Genomic DNA, 18,213 nt, shown 5'->3' with positions numbered 1-18,213 from the left:
AGAGTTTGGGGGAAGAAAGTGGTATTTATTGCCCATGAAGCCCTGGAGGACTTCTTTACTAGGGCTTCGGGCACCCATGTTTCATAGAGTAGGGAGCCAACCCCCTCCTTTTCCTAGCCCCCTTTAAGCTTGATGAGGAATGGGTTTTGGTTTCCTACATCTGGAAAATTGGGGAGCCAATCCCCACCTTCCCCTACTCCTTCCTGCACTGTACGATTCGTTGCCAGGTACTCCGATATTTTAATCGAATGAAGTTGTGGCCTAATAAACCACATTCATGGCCTCCTGTCTTGTGTGAATGGACAGAAGGACCTGAGACTGCTCCTAAAGTTCAAGGCCTATATTTATGGATTTCTATAACTCTGAGCTGAGCTCCAGCTATCCTTGAATTTTTTAATTTAAAGCTTCAAAATAATGATTATTAGCAATATAAACAACCTACTAGATAAAAGAGAAAAATTCAGTTTATAAAGAGGTTAGAAATCCACACAGCTCTGATCAGTTCACTGTGTTTCTGCACATATACCATTTCAAATTATATATAAATGTTATCCTTCCCCCACCCCTTACTTCATTGCAAACATCCTTCTTCTGTACATCTCTGTAGTCTCTCCTTAAACCCACTTCTTTCACCTAGCCTTCGTCACCTAGACTTCACCACTGTTTGCGTCCATTGCCATGCCCTTTAAACCCTTGTACTCCACACACTGCATTGGTTGCCAGTGAAGTAACAGGTGATTTTCAGAATGCTGGTTACAATCTATTAAGTCTTAAATGGCCTAGGCCTGCTAAATTGGAGATTGCTTCTTTCTTTCTCTGCTCTGTCATGCTATTTCACTATCAATTCAGAGGAAAAAATTGGCAGGAGTTTGCAGTAGGTTATTCTCCATACCTAACTGCCTGCTCCAGCATTCGTTCTTATTAGAAACCCACTAGAGCCCAAAAATGGGAAAACTTTAACAGGAGATACAACTTTTTTTCTTCAGGCTGAGTGAACGTAAATGCTGGAACCAGCACCTCTTCTGTCGTTCCCAAAATAGGGCATATGACAGTCTTGTACTGGAGGAAAAATATCAGTCTTTTCTTAATAATGGGAAGATATTACATTGTTCTGTTTTTAATGTAGTTTAAATACCATAGTGATTACTCCCTTTATAAATGTATTTCTATTGTCCTATTTAGATTTGTAAGCTTTTTCAAGGCAAAGAGCGCTCTAAACCGCATATTTTATTAAGAATGTTGCACAACTGTGGTGCTATAATAAATAATCCAATTGGGACAAGCAGGATGAAAATGAAAGTGCATCTAATCCAGGCTAAATTTAGTTTGTATACCATTTTTTGAAAAACTATTTTTAATTTTAGTTTACCATGTCTTCATATACATTTGCACAGTGCCAGCACAATGGAGCCTCAATCCTGATGGGCGCCTCTGAGCACAACTGAAGTATAAATATTAAATCATGCATAATCTTCATTGTCCTATAGTTCCTTCGCAATTCTCATTTCACCATTGTGATAACGGAAGAGCATGCATCAACTGGCCCATGTGTAGTTGTGTTTGGAAAAAACTAATGTGCAAGAGGGAGGTCTGTTGTGTTTTTTTTCTCTCACACTGATCACAGCCATCAGAGATTTAGTGTCTGTATTTTGCTGATTTTTGTAAAGGGAGATCACTTCTCCCCCTCTCAACAACAAAATACAAATTCTGGTATGTTAGACTTGATTTCCACCATTTGCAGCCGGAGGACTGACTATTGTATTGCTGCTGTGATTAGAAATGTTGTCCAACACTAATTCCTGGTATTGAATGGCATTATCAGCGTGGTCAGTCTAATGCTCTGCAAATAAGGATTTGCTGTTTGGCTGAATTTTGCATCCAGGGCATGAACAACTGAATCCACAAAGCCAGGGGCTTTCAATCTATTCCAGTTTGTGACACCCCATTTTACAATAAAAAACTGGGACATCCGCTCCCATAAAGAAAGGGTGGGTGGATCTTCTGGACCTCTTGACAACCCATGCACTGAGTCACATTTTGTTCTAACTTTCTCCAGCACAGAATTCAAGTGCTTGCTCAGGTCAGCTCCATTCTAGGTGTGTGCATGCCCATGTGCACAGTTGTCAGAGACTTTTGCCTTAGCAGTATCCGTAGGGCTGGCTGTGGCACGCCCTTGAATCCCACACTCATATGTCAGTATATCAAGCACCGCCGGCCCTGTGGCCTCTCAGTTCCTTCTTACTGCCCCGGTAGTTGGTCGGAGCGCCTCTTGCCCTTGCTTCACAAGTTGTCAGCGTTTTTTTCCTACTCAAATCTCAGGTTCCAGCTGTAAATAGTTTATTTATAGTAGATTTGTTAGTAAGTAGCTGTGAAGTACTGTCGGGTTCCTGGCAGGGACTTTGCCCCAGGCCGGGGCATACCTGAACTCCGAGTTTTAAGCCCTGCTCTGACTGCAACAGGCTTCCTATGCCTGTTAGTGACCCGCATGGTAGCTGTCTGAAGTGCCTGAGGGAGTCCCACATTAAAGAGAAGTGTCGCATCTGTAAGAACATTCATCCCAGGATACGGAACTAACGTGACAATCGCTTGAGGACCCTCCTCATGGAGGCTGCTCTTCGCCCAGCCTCGGAGCTGGCCCGGACGCAACACCTAGCACTTCACCTCGGATTGTAGCACGCCCACGGCACCAGGTTCTTACCAGCACCAATCCACTTCACCGGTGCCCAAGAAGAAAACTAAGAAGAGGGACCCGATACCAAGCCAGTTGGATCAAGGGGAATGGGGCACAAGACTCTGCTCGGGCTGTCCGCCCACGCTGGAGCTGCAAGGGGACACGCCCCTGAGGGGACCTTCTTCCCCCCTCCCAAGGGATTCACCACCAACTCTGGAGAGCAGTAGGGGACCCAGGCTGATGGCACAGTCAATGCACTCCCAGCACCCAGAGAGCAACGGACTCTCCCACCACAGCCAGCACTGCTTATGGTGATGGACCCAGCGAAAAATCCCTACAAGGGCAAACCAGCCATGAAGGCCTCCCAGAAGGTGAGTGAGCACTGCTGGAGTCTAGGCAGATCCCTTTTTCTCCACATCCTTTGTCTCTGCGTCAGCTCAGGCCACCAGTTTGCCATTACAGGTCGCCGGCACCGTGCTGTGGTCTGCGCCCTTGCACTGGGCCTCACCCAGGGGCAGGCGCTGGTCGCCTTACAGTCAGCAACGGTCATCTTCACACCAACGGTCACCATCACCAAGACCTCACGGATGCTCTCCAACACGGTGTCGCTCCCCATACTCCCGGCACCGGTCTAACGATTTGAGGCACCGGTCACCTGAGGTGATGGTTAGCCACCAAACTCAGGTGTCAATGGTCTCGCCCTGGTCACCAGAGGAGGATTTCTCTGGCACGGAGAGGGAGTTCAGCCTCTTGCCAAGACAGCACCATCGCGACTGGGCTTCGGGGGTTGCATCCGCCGCAGTGATGCCAACTTGGCAGCAGGGCCAGTGGCCAGCGCAATGGCCTTATTGGAACACCTGGTGCATGCCGGTTATGCTGATGCCCCCATCTCCAGTCCTCGGTCACTGTGTTGGACAAACCCCAATTGGCACCGGTGGCACCAGGCTCGGTGCAGGAGGCGCTGACGGGCGCTGTGGTAGAGGAGCGGGTGCCCACCCGGAGACCTCCTTCCCCTGCGAAAGATGATTTCCTGGGCCCTCCCCCGGTGGTTCATTCATCATTGTCCTCTCCAGATGAGGCAGTAGCGTTGCCCTCCTATGCTAGCCCACCGGACGACTTTAAGGAGCACCAAGCCTTGGTCTGACGGGTGGCCACTAATGTAGGCCTCGAAGCAGAAGAGATGGTGGAGCAATCAGATAAGTTATTCAGTGTACGCTCCCTGTCCACCCCCGCGTGTCTCACTCCTGGTACACGAAGGGGTCCTGAACATTGCCAGAGCCCTCTGGCAAACCCTGTCCTCCATCCTGCTCATTTCCAAGAGGGCCGAGAAAGTATTTTGTCCCACCAAGGGGTTCAAATACTTATATACCCACCCGCCCCTGGGGTCGTTGGTTGTGTTGGCAGCCAACAAAAAGGACAAGCAAGGGCCTGCTAGTTCCACCCCCAAAAATACAGAGGCTAAGAGACTGGATCTTTCTGGAAGAAAAATTTATTCCACGGCCAGTCTCCAGTTCCGGGAGCGAACTACCAGGCTCTTGTGGGACATTATAATTTTAATCTGTGGGACTCCCTCCATAAGTTCAAAGACCCCAGGCCCCAGGAGGTGGCCCAAGAGTTCCTCTTGTGGAGGAAAGTACCGCAGCAGCTCGGTGCTCCCTCCAGATTGCCTGGGATGCGGCCGACTCGGCGGCCAGGGTGGTCACCTCGGTGGTGGTCATGAGGCGTAGCTCCTGGCTTGAACCTGCTGGCCTGTTCCAGGAGATGCAGTCCTCCATGCAAGATCTTCCGTTCAGTGGAGTCAGGCTCTTTTCCGATCAGGCAAATGCAAGGCTGCACGGTCTGAAGGACACTCGGGCCACCCTCCGCTCCCTGGGGATGCATATGCCTGAATCTGTGACAAAGTCATTCCGGTCACTGCTGCCCTTTCTCCGCCCTTTCACCTGTGCAGCCTGGCCTGGCAAAACACCATGGAGGCCAGAAGCAGGGTGTTTTGAGGGCGCACTCGAGAGCAACACCCCAATCACATCCACGGATCCGCCCATTCTTTTCCTCAACCATCTCCCTCCCTACCATTCAGACTGGTTGAGACTCATCTCGAACCCTTGTGTCACTGGGCTGTACCCTTGTGTCACTGGGCTGTACCCTTGTGTCACTGGGCTGTACCCTTGTGTCACTGGGCTGTACCCTTGTGTCACTGGGCTGTACCCTTCCATTTTTGGGCCCTCCCTCCCACACCCTTCTTCCCCATCCCTCTTCAGGAACTCTTCTCACGAGCAACACCTCATTCAGGAGATAAACAACCGCCTGCAACTTGAGGAATTGGAGGAAGTCCCTCAAGAAATATGGGGGGAAAGGTTTCTACTCCTGCTATTTCCTGATCCCAAAGACAAAAGGGGGCCTGTGTCCCATTCTGGACCTGACACGAATCAGCAAGTTTCTCAAGAAGTTGGAGTTTCACATGGTATCCCTGGCCTACAGCATTCCTTCCCTGGATCCAGAAGACTTGAAAGACACTTTTCCATATCTCTCTCTCCCAAGGGCACAGACTGTTCCTCAGTTTTATGGTGGGCCAGTGCCATTTCCAGTTCATGGAGCTCCCCTTTGGCCTCTCCTCGGCCCCACAGGTCTTTACAAAATGCATGACCCCAGTAGCCGCTTACCTGAGGCGTAGGGGTGTTCAGGTCTACCCTTATCTCCATGATTGGCTCATCAAGGGCAGATCACAGTATCAAGTGCAGAGCAGTCTCGATCTCCTGCAGTCCACATGCTGCAGCCTGGGCCTGTTAGTGAACAAAAAGAAATTTGATCCTCGTACCAGTGCAACATACAGAGTTTACTGGGACGGTTCTTGATTCTATGCAGTCCAGCTGATCCTGGACTACCTTATGCATCTCAAGCTCCAGGATTGTCCCTTTCATCAGTTAAGGTCCACTTGGCCACTATATCTGCCTTTCACCCTCCGTTCCAGGACAGATCAGTCTTTGCTCATAGCATGACAGTCCCGTTCTTAAAGGGTCTGGAGCGGCTCTACCCCCAAGTATGGGACCCAATCCCTCCGTGGGACCTGAATCTGGTACTCGTGCTGCACATGAAACTTCCTTCAAGCCCTTGGCATCCTGTTCCCTTCTTCTGCTCTCCCAGAAGGTGTCATTCCTGGTGATTATAACTTCTGCCTGAAGAGTCTCTGAGATTAGGGTGCTTACATCGGAGCTGCCCTATATGGTGTTCTTCAAGGACAAAGTACAGTTGCGGCCGCATCCAGCTTTCTTGCCTAAGGTGGTTTTGCAATGTCATAAAATCATAGAACTGGAAGGGACCTTTAGAGGTCATCTAGTCCAGTCCCCTGCAATCATGGCAGGATTAAGTATTTCACACAAGCCAGGACACATTCTTGCCAGTCTTCTGCCCAAAGCCTCATAAGTCTGAGGAGGAACATGCGTTGCCATTCCTGGATGTCAAGAGAGTGCTAGCCTTCCACATTGAGAGGACGAAGCCATTTTGCAAGTCGACGCAGTTGTTCATCGGGGTGGCAGATAGGATGAAGGTTCGTCCATTATCCACCCAGAGAATTTCATCTTGGATCACAGCCTGCATCCAGTTCTGCTATGATCAGGCAAAAGTGCCTCCACCAGCGATCATAATCACCCATTCAACTAGAGCACGAGCATTGTCGGCACCCTTCTTGGCCCATGTGTCAATTTCTGATATCTGCAGGGCTGCCATGTAGTCATCTGTACGTGTGTTTGCATCTCACTACATGCTTAACTTTTGAACTACTTCCAGCTGTGTGCAGTCGTTTAACTTCTTATTGCTGAAACACTGGAAATGAACTGGGTTCCTTAGTTTTCTCAAACCTGAAGCTGATGTTCTAATAAATGCAGCTTCTGACTCTACTGTGACAATTGTTATGTAGAATCATAACAGGATGCTCAAAATGCAACCTCTTGAGTACATTGTATAAGGCCAAGCCCAGCCGCACGGGGAGGTGGGGCTCAGGCTTCAGCTTCCGCCCTAGGTGGTGGAATTCAGGTTACAGGCCCCCGGCCCACAGTAGAAGCCCTTGAGTTTGTCATCCCCGTTTCTTTCCCCTTCCTCCCGCCCTCTCCTCCCCACACAAAGGGCAGTAGGGCTCAGGCAGACTCGGGCTTCAGTCTCCCCTCCTGGGGTCGTGTAGTAATTTTTGTTGTTAGAAGGGGGTCGCGGAACAATGAAATTTGAGAGCTGCTGTTATACTTCAAAGATAAATTTTAGGTGCGGGTGAAATGATTCCTATATAATTTCTATATATGCTCGTAAAGTTTATCAAGCATTTTGAGAACTTTCCGGATAAAAAGAACAATAGAAATGAATGTTCTTCTTTCTTTGTATCAGTTAGCCAGCTCAAAAAGGGCTAATAAAACAAACTCTTGAACCAATCTTCCCTTGTTTTGGTTTCGTCACTGTCACATGAGAATATCAGTATCTTATTTAAAAATCTTGTTTTATTTGTGCAGGAAAGCAGAAACAGCAGTAGGTCATCTAGTCCTAGTGTGAGAATGATCACTACCTCAGGACCAACCTCTGAAAAGCCAGCTCGGAGTCTTCCATGGACACCTGATGAATCTACAGGTGATGATTGGGTTTTTTTTTATTTTATTTATTGTCTTAAAGTTGTAAGAGAGGTTTATTTTATAATTTATTTTGATTAAGATCAATGTGTGTGTAAACTTTACAAAGAACTTGAATAATAGAGCAATTGATTGGTTTTAGTTTTCAGACTCATTAAAACGGTTACTGCATTTGCTCACTGGTTGTTCTACAAATTCTTTAAGTAGACTCAATGAAATTAAATAAACTCTTAACTATAGTTCATTAAAAGCAAAATATGTAATTTTCCTATGATGTGCCTATAAATAGAATATTCTACTTAAGAGTTTTGAACATGAATTTTGATGCTAATTTTTTAAAACACAAGGCAACATTTTATTGTGTGTGTACATTATAAATACACTTGTCTAGATTTCAGTGAGCCACCTTTTTGGATAAGTACTATTCAGGATAAGTAAGGGTGGCAGATTCAGGCCCAGATCTGGAGAGGCATGGGGGGAGGAAGAAGGCATGTCCACACATGCTATTGCAAGGTGTTTTGCAAAAAGTTAGCATAACGTTTTATTTCAGAAGTGTGTAAAATATTTGTTTATCAGAGTATCACACTCTTTTTTTGTTATAACACATGGTTGAGTGAGTGTAATGTAATAGTGGAATCTAGTTAAAGAATTCTTATACACTTAGTCCAGTGCTTACAAACCATTATAAAAGGATCAGAACTTCAACACACTAACACCATCAGTTCTCTGTGACATCCTAAGATCAGAAGTGGGAAGACTTTCTGACATATTTGCCTCAGAAATTATATGTAGTACTGGGAGTCCAGAGTCTCAGCTCCTTTTCAGAAACAGTCTTTAGTTCATGGCTTGCGTAAATCTGACTTGGGGGGGAGAGGGGGTGGAATATATCAGAAAAACTATTTCAAAAAGTTCTCATTTTAAGGCAAGGTTGGTTACACCATGACCTTGGATAGCCCTTTTTTGGTACTCACTGTCTGCATGCGAGTCATTATCCCTAGTTCTCATTTTGCTGTTTGTTAAGGAGGAGAAAGGCAGTTTCTCTTTCCTCACCCTCCCATTTCCTTTAAGTTTTTGAAGTTGCTTTTGGAGATAGGTAATCTTTGGGAGGCAACACCTTTTCATTTTCGCCGCCACCACCCACTACTTTATGGCAGATGCTTTTGGGGCAGCCTACTTCTTTCCCACCTATCCTCTAACATTTGTTCTCCTGATAGCAGTCACACACAGTGCTGGAACCCAGTAGTTTCTCCACTTAACCCTACTGCTGTATCTTAAGATTTAGCAACAGGCTTGTGTCCCTCAGATCTTGGGCTTCTAAAGATACAAGCATGTGAGATTCCAGAAGCATGCAGTGTAGTTTGGAGGGAAAGTTCTGGGAAGGCCCATGGTGTTACTGTTTTGGAAGAGAGCAGCAGCAGCCAGGTCCAGCAGAGCTGCTATAAGTTTCCCACATTACTCATCTGCTATCCCTAAGAGTACTGGGGAGAAAGGTGTCCTAGGGCATATTGAGTGGAAGAGGTGGTATTTGCCAAATCTTATAGGTTTGGTTTCATGTCTGACCAAAGTCAGTCATGTCATGATTCAACAAAGTTTGTGTTCATTTTTGTTTTTCAAAACTGGTTTTGCCCAGCGTTAATTTAAATTCGGTTGATGGGTAGGCTGATTGGCTGATCCCTCATAAGCAAGAATGGCATAGCAAATAACTTCATAAACAGACGGTCAGAATGCAAACTGTGCAAAAAAACCTATGTTCAACTAAAATGGCCTCTAGAAATGTATAAAAGTGTAATATTTAATTTTTGTTTCTTTTCAGTACAATAGATCATACTCTAATAATGTTGTCATTCTCAAATAACTTTAGAAAACACAAACCAAAAAAACTGATATTTCCATATACCGTTCTGCATATTGATGTTTAGTTTTGTTTAAATAATAATTCTTTTTTGCTAAGGAAGTATAGTGTCTTATGGATGTCGTACATGGAAATGTACAATTAACTCAATTGAAAATATATTACAGTTGTGGTATTGTTACAGATACCAATGGGTCAGATAACTCCATCCCAATGGCATATCTTACACTAGATCACCAGTTGCAGGTAATAATTGTATATTTTACAAGCAATCGAATTTTAAATTGAGTCTAAACTAGTCGAAAAGCATTTTCATATTTTTATTTTTCCTGAGTGACATAAAAAAATATTGTTTTGCATATTCGTTGATGTTTGTGTCCTGCCTAACTTTTGAACAAGGCTAAAAAAAAATTATTCTGTAACCTGAGATTGGTTGACTCAGATTTAATCAAGCTATTAAAAACAAGCCCTGGGAAATATGATCCTTAAAACAAATTGAAATCTTAGTTTAAAAGCATGAATAAGAAATTAGCTCGAGGTCATAGAATAAAATTGCTACAGTCTCATCCAAACTTTTTGTTCTGTGCGTGATCAGATAGTGTTTTTGATCATCATCCTTTGTAACAAAGAATGTGGTAGAGCAATAAACGTAGATGTTAGGTCTGATTCAGTTTTGGCAACAGTGCACTAAGATTTTTCCAGGGTATGGTTTAGCACTTATTTTTAAAAGCTTACTAGTTTCTGAAAGCTGGTATAAATATATTGCAGACACATTCTAACACACTATGTATTGAGATATCAGTTGATTAGATTTTAACGTCTGATTTATTTCCAGCCTCTAGCACCATGCCCAAACTCCAAAGAATCTATGGCTGTATTTGAACAGCACTGTAAAATGGCACAAGAATATATGAAAGTTCAGACAGAAATTGCATTGCTGTTGCAGAGAAAGTAAGTAAAATGCTTGTAAATGCTTTCTGTTCTCATGTACAGATTCCTTTTGCACCAGCATAATAATCCTAACTAATTACGTTGTATTTTAATGCAATAACTTCTCCTACAGAAAAATCAATGCACCATTCCCAAACTTAATATTAATTCCCAAAAATACAGAATATTTGTGCTCCTGACATAGATCTATTAGTAGTAGTTGAAAAACTTATTAAATGTCACAATTTGTCTTCTGTACAACTTTTACATTAAAAAGTTTCACACCTATGTATGGCGATCAGAAACACCTGTTTACATTAGCTGGAGGTCGCCTTTCTGTCAAGGCATATTGCAATTTAATATAATAATTACTGTATATACTCGATCATAAGCCGGCTTGTTTATAAGAAGACACCCTCCCTCCCCTCCCCGATGGATAAGTAAAAATGGTAAAAACTGTGTGACCCTTTCATAAGCCAACTATATATTTCAGGGTTGGCAAACTTCAGCTCCTGACCCATCAGGGTAAGCCACTGGCTGGTCAGGATGGGACGTTTTGTTTGCCTGGAGCGTCTGCAGGCACGGAGCCCCTCAGCTCCCAGTGGCTGCGGTTTGCCATTCCCAGCCAATGGGAGCTGCGGGAAGTGTCGCCACTTCCTGCAGCTCCCATTGGGTGGGAACGGCAAACTGCGGCCACAGGGAACTGAGAGGCTCCATGCCTGTAGATGCTTCAGGTAAACAAAACGATGATATGTTAGATATTCAATTCAGTGCTTTCATAGAGTTGGGAAGCAGTGTTGGGGAGGCTGCATGCATGGAGCATTGACGTTGGAGATGGGAGTAACCAACAAGTTGCCAACCAGTGACTGTCGTCAGACAGGTAGGAAGCATGAGGCTTTCAACCCTCTAGAAAAGGAGGCTGTCTTTTTATGTTAGTTGGGGGTGGACCAGAGAGGAGAATAGAGGTGTCTAGGGCTCTTGTACAGTGGAGATAGCAGGAGCCAGGGTACAGAATGGGACTTCTGATTGCCTGGTTTGAGAACAGGAGAAAATATGGGCAAAGTTTGCTCCTCTGTTTTTCAGCTTAGCATCCTGAGGACAAGGTTTCCGAAATATTTGTCCTTGGGGTTCTGAGTTTTAAAACTAGATAGTATTTTTTTAAATAATATTAATTCTGAAAATCCTTAAATTACCTATTGTGTAAAATGAGTTTCATTTTCAGGATGATTTTATTTTCCCTAACTTTAGGATCTCACCCTGCAAGAGTATAGTTTTATTCATTTCACCTTCCTTTTCCAGACAGCCCAAACAGAAAATTCTTCCATTTTTATTGATAAATAACATTTGTTTGTTCTTTCCTTATCCATAATAATCTATCCATGTGTATTCAAAGAAAAACATTGTTTGCGTTAGTGATATTGTGTCTTTATTGGTGAATGAAGTAATTAAAATAATGTGGAAAATATTCCATCTTTCATACAGTAATTACAAATCGTTCAGTGGGAATTAGTATCACTAACTTTATTCTTTACCATTTTGTCTTTAAATGTTGATGACAACTTGCGCCCCCGCCCCATCAACCTATAAACAAATGGTAAAATAAAATACATTCTAGTTAGCTGCCAGATAAATGATTTTGTAAAATAATTTGTAGTCAGCCTACTGGAATTTTTTTGCTCATCTATAAATAATTATTGGAACACATTTTGAATACTTATTGCATCAATTATCTGAAATGAAAGTTATGAAAATAGTCTGCCTGACCCTTGTTTCCACTATTTTAACAAGGGTGCAGCTCAAAATAGAGAATTGCAGTGTAAAAATGAAGAGATTTAGTTCAACATTTTTTCCCAGAAACAGTTAAACAACTTTGTGACATCTTGTACTAAAATTTCTTCCTTTTTTTCATGTGTTTCTACCACACTACTTTTTTAATGACTCTTGCCATAAAATTAAACTTTCACTTCTTGTGAAGAGGAAAAATAGATTTAGAAATAGTGAGATGAGACAAGTGACGTGTATCTTTGTGTACTGGAGTATTATATCTGTCTCAGTACCTTTCATTTTATGGTTTTATTAGAAAGAAGGGTTTGAGTGACAGAGCATAGCAGTTACTAATAAATATTCATTGAAAAAAATATTCTTGTCTGAAGTGGGAGTGTTGCTTTTAACAGATTTTACGTTTTAAGGTCCCAATCCTTCATTGAAGTGTGTAAGATTACTCCATGTGCTTAACCTTAAACACATGTACATTCGAGCAGGATCAGGGACTAAGGGCTGGTCTCCACTACAAGGAGATCAGGGTTGCTGCAATCGATACAGCAAGGATTGATTTAGCAGGTCTAGGAAAGACCCGCTATATTGATGGCAGAGTGCTGTCCAGTCGACCCTGGTACTCCAGCTCTCCGAGAAGAGTAAGGGAAGTCGACCAGAGAGTCTCCCATTGACTCAGCGCCCTGAAGACCTGGGTAAATCGACCTAAGCTACGTTGACTCCAGCTACGTTATTCACGTAGCTGGAGTAGCGTAACTTAGGTTAACTTACCCCTGTAGTGAAGACAAGGCATTCGTCTGAATAAATTGTGGCAAGACATTAGGCTCCCGTTATGCAATGAGCTCTGAGCAATCAGACTCCTTCATCCACGTCGAGTCCCAGTGATTTTGAGTGACAGTATGTAGGATGCAGGTCCCATTGCATGGACTTTATTGTAAGTTTGGAGTCTTTACTTAGTGAGATTTTTAAAAAAATATACAGATTAGAATAATGTATAGAAAAGCTCTGTGTTTGCATTCAGTATTCAGTTCATGTACTGAGAAGTATAGAGAATAATTTAAAAACCAAATCTGCCATCTCATGAGTTCAGGCTGAATCCCGTATTTCAAAAGTTGAATGGATTTTAAAATTAACATCTAGTTTAAAACTTTGTAAATGTGACTTCTTTGCTATGAATCTGGGGAAACTGTGGCTAAATATGTTTAATGAATTTATCTGCAGTACTTTGGCTTCAGTTGAATTGAACTTAAAAGCTATTATAAAAAGGCATGAGATAAGGAATCAGGATTTTGCTTTGCAGTTAGTTTTAATTGCATAAATGTAGCTTTGATTTCGGAATAGAGCATTACTTCATATGTTATATCCAGACTGAACCAAAGATTAATCAAGAGGTTTTGGTTGTTGTGAACTCTTGGGCCTTTCTGTTGTACTAAAAAGTAGACCTGAGACACGTTCTTCATAAACTCATAGTGACAAATGAAATATAAAAATTTTTATTTGGTTAAAAATAAAAATATACAATAGTGACTACTCACAAAAACAAGCAGATTATGAATCTTCTCAGTCTCCATAACATTTTAATGCTAACATTTTTTATCTTTAGACAGGAGCTAATAGCAGAACTGGACCAGGATGAAAAAGACCAGCAAAACACATCCCGTCTGGTACAAGAACATAAAAAGCTTTTAGACGAAAACAAAAGTCTTTCAACTTACTACCAGCAATGCAAAAAACAGTTAGAGGTCATCAGAAATCAGCAACAGAAACGGCAAGGCACATCATGATTCACTGGGACCTTTCAAATCAAAAATATGCACAGAAAAGACTTTTGTATTATTCCTTATTATGACAGCTCATGAGTGTTAGCTTCTTGATGTGTTCAGAATGCCTTTATTTGTCTGTTGCACTTAGAACGTCATTTATTTTCCTTTTCTTTTGGTGGATATTCAGTTCAACAGGTTTATTGAACAAGGTGGGAGAACAGTGACTTGAATTAATCACCAGCACTCAGCTTACACAAATACAGTGAACTGTGGCTGTACACGTGCTCAGTGTGTGAAGGCTAGCCTAACAAAAGCATTAAAATGGCTGCTAAATTGTAAGATCTTGTTTTAATTTCTGATGTTACCTCAATAAGAGCAAAACAAAAACTTCTGTTTTAGAATGGTTTTGTTCTTGTGTCTCATCTCAAACAAATTTCCAACAGTCATTTTCTCATGCACTATGCTGCAGAGCTGATGTTGATTGACCAGAGTAATTCATGATGCATTAGTGATGCCTTTTACCTGTAGATTTAGTTCATTTTTCCACATGCAAAATGGTAGTCAGACTGATGCCAACATCACTGGTTCAGTGCTTGATAGCCCTGCATTTTGACTAACATGTTCCTTGTAATCTTGCATTCATAAAATATTTGAAGCAAAATGCTGTTATTTTCTTTACTTTTTTTGGGTGAGGAGTGGGGTGTCATGCAGTTCCACCTAATCATACTGGACAAAAACCTATGATGGTGATTCATTAAGCAAAGTGGGCCTCTTGTATAAAAGAAAAAAAATCAAAATGTGTGGAAGCGCGTGTTAATCTTTAAAGCTTTTGTGCCTGTAGCATCTTTGGAAGTCCGTTCAGAAAGCAAATGAATACAAAGTTCTATATAATCATTCCCTTCATATTAGTTATTGGGATCTTTTTGAATCCTTACTGAAATGCTGAAAAGAAAACATCCATGTTCACCATACATGTAAATAAGTTTGTTTTGGAAAAAGAGATGAGGACTTGAGTGATTTTTATTTATTTTTAAATACAAAAACCATGATATGAAGTAGGGAATGCAGATGGATGAAGCTGGTAAGAAAAGGAGAGAAATGGCTTCGTCTCCTTCATAAATCCTAGTTGTTTGAGAAGTGTTCAAAGCAAGCCCGCCACAGAATGCCTTCTGCCTTTGTGACTGAAGAGTTGCATTTAACAAACTCAAACAAAACATGGAATGGTCAGTATCTGTATTTGCCATGATTATGTAGGCAGAAATCAGCGAAATTGTTTGGATTATAAACTAACTTCCAACTGAGTCACTTTTTACTAGAATCCTAAACTATTTTTAAATTCTCAGAGTCAGGTTTTAATAACATTAATCTTTTGCAAATATAAATTTTGCAAAGAGAAAATATAAAATGAAAACTTAGTCTCTGTATCATCAAAATACCAGCAAGGTGATCAAAAGTTTGTGATGATTTAGTTGTTGGGCTTCGTTTCAGATGAATAAATTAGTGCAAGAGTTCATTAGTAGCGCTTGGTAAAATACTTAGTGGTAAAAAAAAAAACACAACTTTTTTCTTCCCCTCTTCTTCCTATCTGATAAACGTTGATATTATTGTGAATGTATAAGAATATCAAAGATGAAGGATAACTTACTGAAGGAACAGTGTCATTCTAACTTTAAAATAAACCTATTATTGGCAAGACTTTCTGGAGTTAAAACCCTTCCCTCACTTTATTTAAATAAAGGAAGGGTTATCATTCCCGAAACCTTAGCAGATAATTTGATTAGTTAGCTGAAACTGATATTGGGATCAACTTAAGGGCACACATATTTATAGCAAAATGTAATTGGCAGAGAAAATAACTGTAGTATTAGGAATAGCACAAGTGATCCAAAGCATTGCTGTTTGCCTACATCTGTCCATCTACCAAAATGGACACAGTCAGTGTTCAGCAGCTTCTTAGCATGTGTTTAAGCGTGAAGTAGAGTAGAATGAATACTAATGCTTGACTTCACATGCATGGTTAATAATTGCAAAATGATTTCCCAGGACAGTTAGAGGTTCTTCTGTGTCATAATGAAACATGTTTAAATAAATTAATATTAACACTTCTTGTGCAAAGTCACTTTATGGCAAAATTGGAATAATGGAAGTGAAAGCAATGCTAACTTCATTTAATGGTACATAATACAAAAGCCTAAGTTAGAACAGTTGCTTATAACCTTTTCAGTTTACATTGAAGAAGGTCTCAGATTGTAAAATAAGTACTGTACACTGTGTGGAATTCAACTCCATTCACTTCTTAGATTGTGTTGCCATTCTAACTGTATTTTCCAGAGGGAATATAGAGTTCATATCCTTTTGCCTTTCAATCTTCCCTTCCCTAATTTCACCAAAAATTTGAACTATTTGCCTCCACTTTCTCAGTGAAGTCTTCTGTGTGGGCAAAATCCTTGTACATCTTACCCAGCAAACCTAGAGGATAGCAATGGCTATTTGAGCCAAGGAGAATTAATCTATCTTGTGACTACAGCATTTTCAAAAGGCTTTTGTTTTAAAGTTGTTTACAAACGTACTTTTATTTTTTCTATTAAATATTTTGGAGTGTTCAGGACATATTTTTCATATCTTTTACTCAAAGCTATCCCTCTAGTCATGGATGTGAAATATCTAGGTTTGTCTGGGCGCTACCTCCTCATTCTCAAAACAGTAACAGGTTCTGCTTTTTGTGAAAGTATGTGTTGTGTAAGACATTGTGTAATGAAAGTATGCTTCTGTATACTGAGTGGTTTTACCAAAAATGCTTTTTCAGGCTTTATTTTTGTTTTTTGATGAAAAGTTGAAGATTGTAATTCAAAACTTGTACATAAAATGGTGAATGATTTCATATGATGTGGGAATGAGCAGTGTGGCTTTCTGCTGCGGGGTGTATTACATTACCAGGAATCGGATTAATAAAAGCTGAGAGACTTTGACAGACTTGTAATGCCCCACCACTTGCCATGACATCTTTGATCTGTGAGGGAATCCTACGGCTTGTGGGACACCGCCATCGGTACCACCAAGCGAACACTCCTCTGTTCATTGCTGTTTTCCTTGATACATGCGAAGGGACAGCTGTGGACAAACAGATCCTACCACAGCTGCATGTCAACACTGAATCCACCTCGGACAGCCCTATCCTGGAGACATTTGCCTGGTTCTGTTCCTAACACACACTTTACCCATTTGTGTGAGAGGCTTTATTGGAATACATAAGCAGTTGCAATCAATCCATTGAGCATCCTGTCTCCCTGGATAACAGTAACTTTATCCCAACTCTGTCCCATTGCCGCTGGACCGCCTGTCCTACCAAGGGGTTCCCAGAGGCCGTGCTCAAACATTTTTTTTTTTTTAAAGTAACGGAGCAGCATTTCCAACCCCTGGAATGGGAGTTCCCCACACTAGTGGTTGGGGAGAAAAATCCTGCAAAGCCAGGTCTCATACGTGTGTGATGCTGTTTAAAACAGATTAACTTTTTTAAGGACTTAAATATATTCCAGAATTGATTGTTGTGAAGTAAGTTGTCTGTAGTCAACTTTAATACTTTCACTGGTTCAAATGCATGGGATTTTTTTAAATTAGTTCCAGTCTTCTGCTTAGGCTCTTTATTTAATTACTAAATCCTGACCCTATGGAGTTATATCAGGAAAAGGTGCTGCAGTTGTTTGCATTATGCCTATCAGTAAGAGTGTGTCAGTTTATTATTTATGAGCATTTTTAACACCTATAATCTGGCAAATTGAGGAATTAAGTCAGGTTAGTGTGCAACAATTCCTGCCATCTGCTCCACACAGTTGAACTGTGACATCTTTCCCTTCCTCCTGTACTGTACATGGCTGGCTGTTTTAATCAGTGTGACACAGCAGAATTGAATTTAGACCAAATAATGACTTTAATAACAATACTGCCCTACTGAAATCACATCAAATTCTTATTCACAAATTGCTTACACCTTGTAATAGGTTTGTGTTCATTAATTTATGCTTTGTAATTACATTCCTGGATCTCAAAAGTATTTTGCAAAATTAGTTAATGGAGCTTCAGAAGGGTTTTGGTCTGATTTACATAAGGGTAAATAGAGGCATGAAAATGTTAAATGACCGACATTATATATGGTCAGTGGCAGAGCTAGGATTGAAAGCAGGAAGATCTGAGTCTGTCTCCTGGTTGTAAGAATGGACTAGTCTCCCTCTGTCTAGTTTTAGTACAAATGGAGAAAATCAAGTTGGGTGGGATTGTTCTTCTAGATGCACTCATATGGAGCAGAAGGGTCAGCTACCTCTTGAGCACCAGCTTCCCAATCTGTGCCTATACTAGGTTCTGCATGGATCTAAAGATCTGCAGTAGGATAGGACTGATGGGCTGCTTGGTTATGCCATCACTATAGAGGTTGAACTTGAGAATGCAATCTCTTTTCTGCAAAAACGCCCACACCCTAGAGCAGCTACCAGGACAGGAGGCAATTATGACAGTCACAATCTGCCTCCAGCTTCCACTAGTTCCCAGATCAGGGCCATACCCTGAACCTCACACAGGATAAATCCATCAGCACAGGAGTGCCCAGCTGGTGTGAAGTCAAAG

The 18,213-nt window shown here is 41.7% G+C and overlaps 1 protein-coding gene across 6 annotated transcripts in view; it reads left to right on the top strand.

Annotated features, from left to right (window-relative positions):
• Positions 1-16,565, top strand: part of MAP3K7 (mitogen-activated protein kinase kinase kinase 7) — a 65,993-nt gene extending 49,428 nt beyond the window's left edge. For all 6 annotated transcript variants that reach the window (XM_073336772.1, XM_073336771.1, XM_073336773.1 and 3 more), the window contains 4 exons: positions 7,165-7,279; positions 9,315-9,376; positions 9,966-10,081; positions 13,437-16,565. In XM_073336772.1, the coding sequence (XP_073192873.1) occupies positions 7,165-7,279; positions 9,315-9,376; positions 9,966-10,081; positions 13,437-13,617 (474 nt within the window). In that variant the 3' untranslated portion in view covers positions 13,618-16,565. The remainder of the gene's footprint in view (positions 1-7,164; positions 7,280-9,314; positions 9,377-9,965; positions 10,082-13,436) is intronic.
• Positions 16,566-18,213: the final 1,648 nt, after the last annotated feature.

This window comes from Lepidochelys kempii, chromosome 3 (genome assembly GCF_965140265.1).
Source record: "Lepidochelys kempii isolate rLepKem1 chromosome 3, rLepKem1.hap2, whole genome shotgun sequence".
Lineage (NCBI taxonomy): Eukaryota > Metazoa > Chordata > Testudines > Cheloniidae > Lepidochelys > Lepidochelys kempii.
Note: the sequence above shows the minus strand (reverse complement) of the source record. Positions and strands in the feature narration are given on the sequence as shown.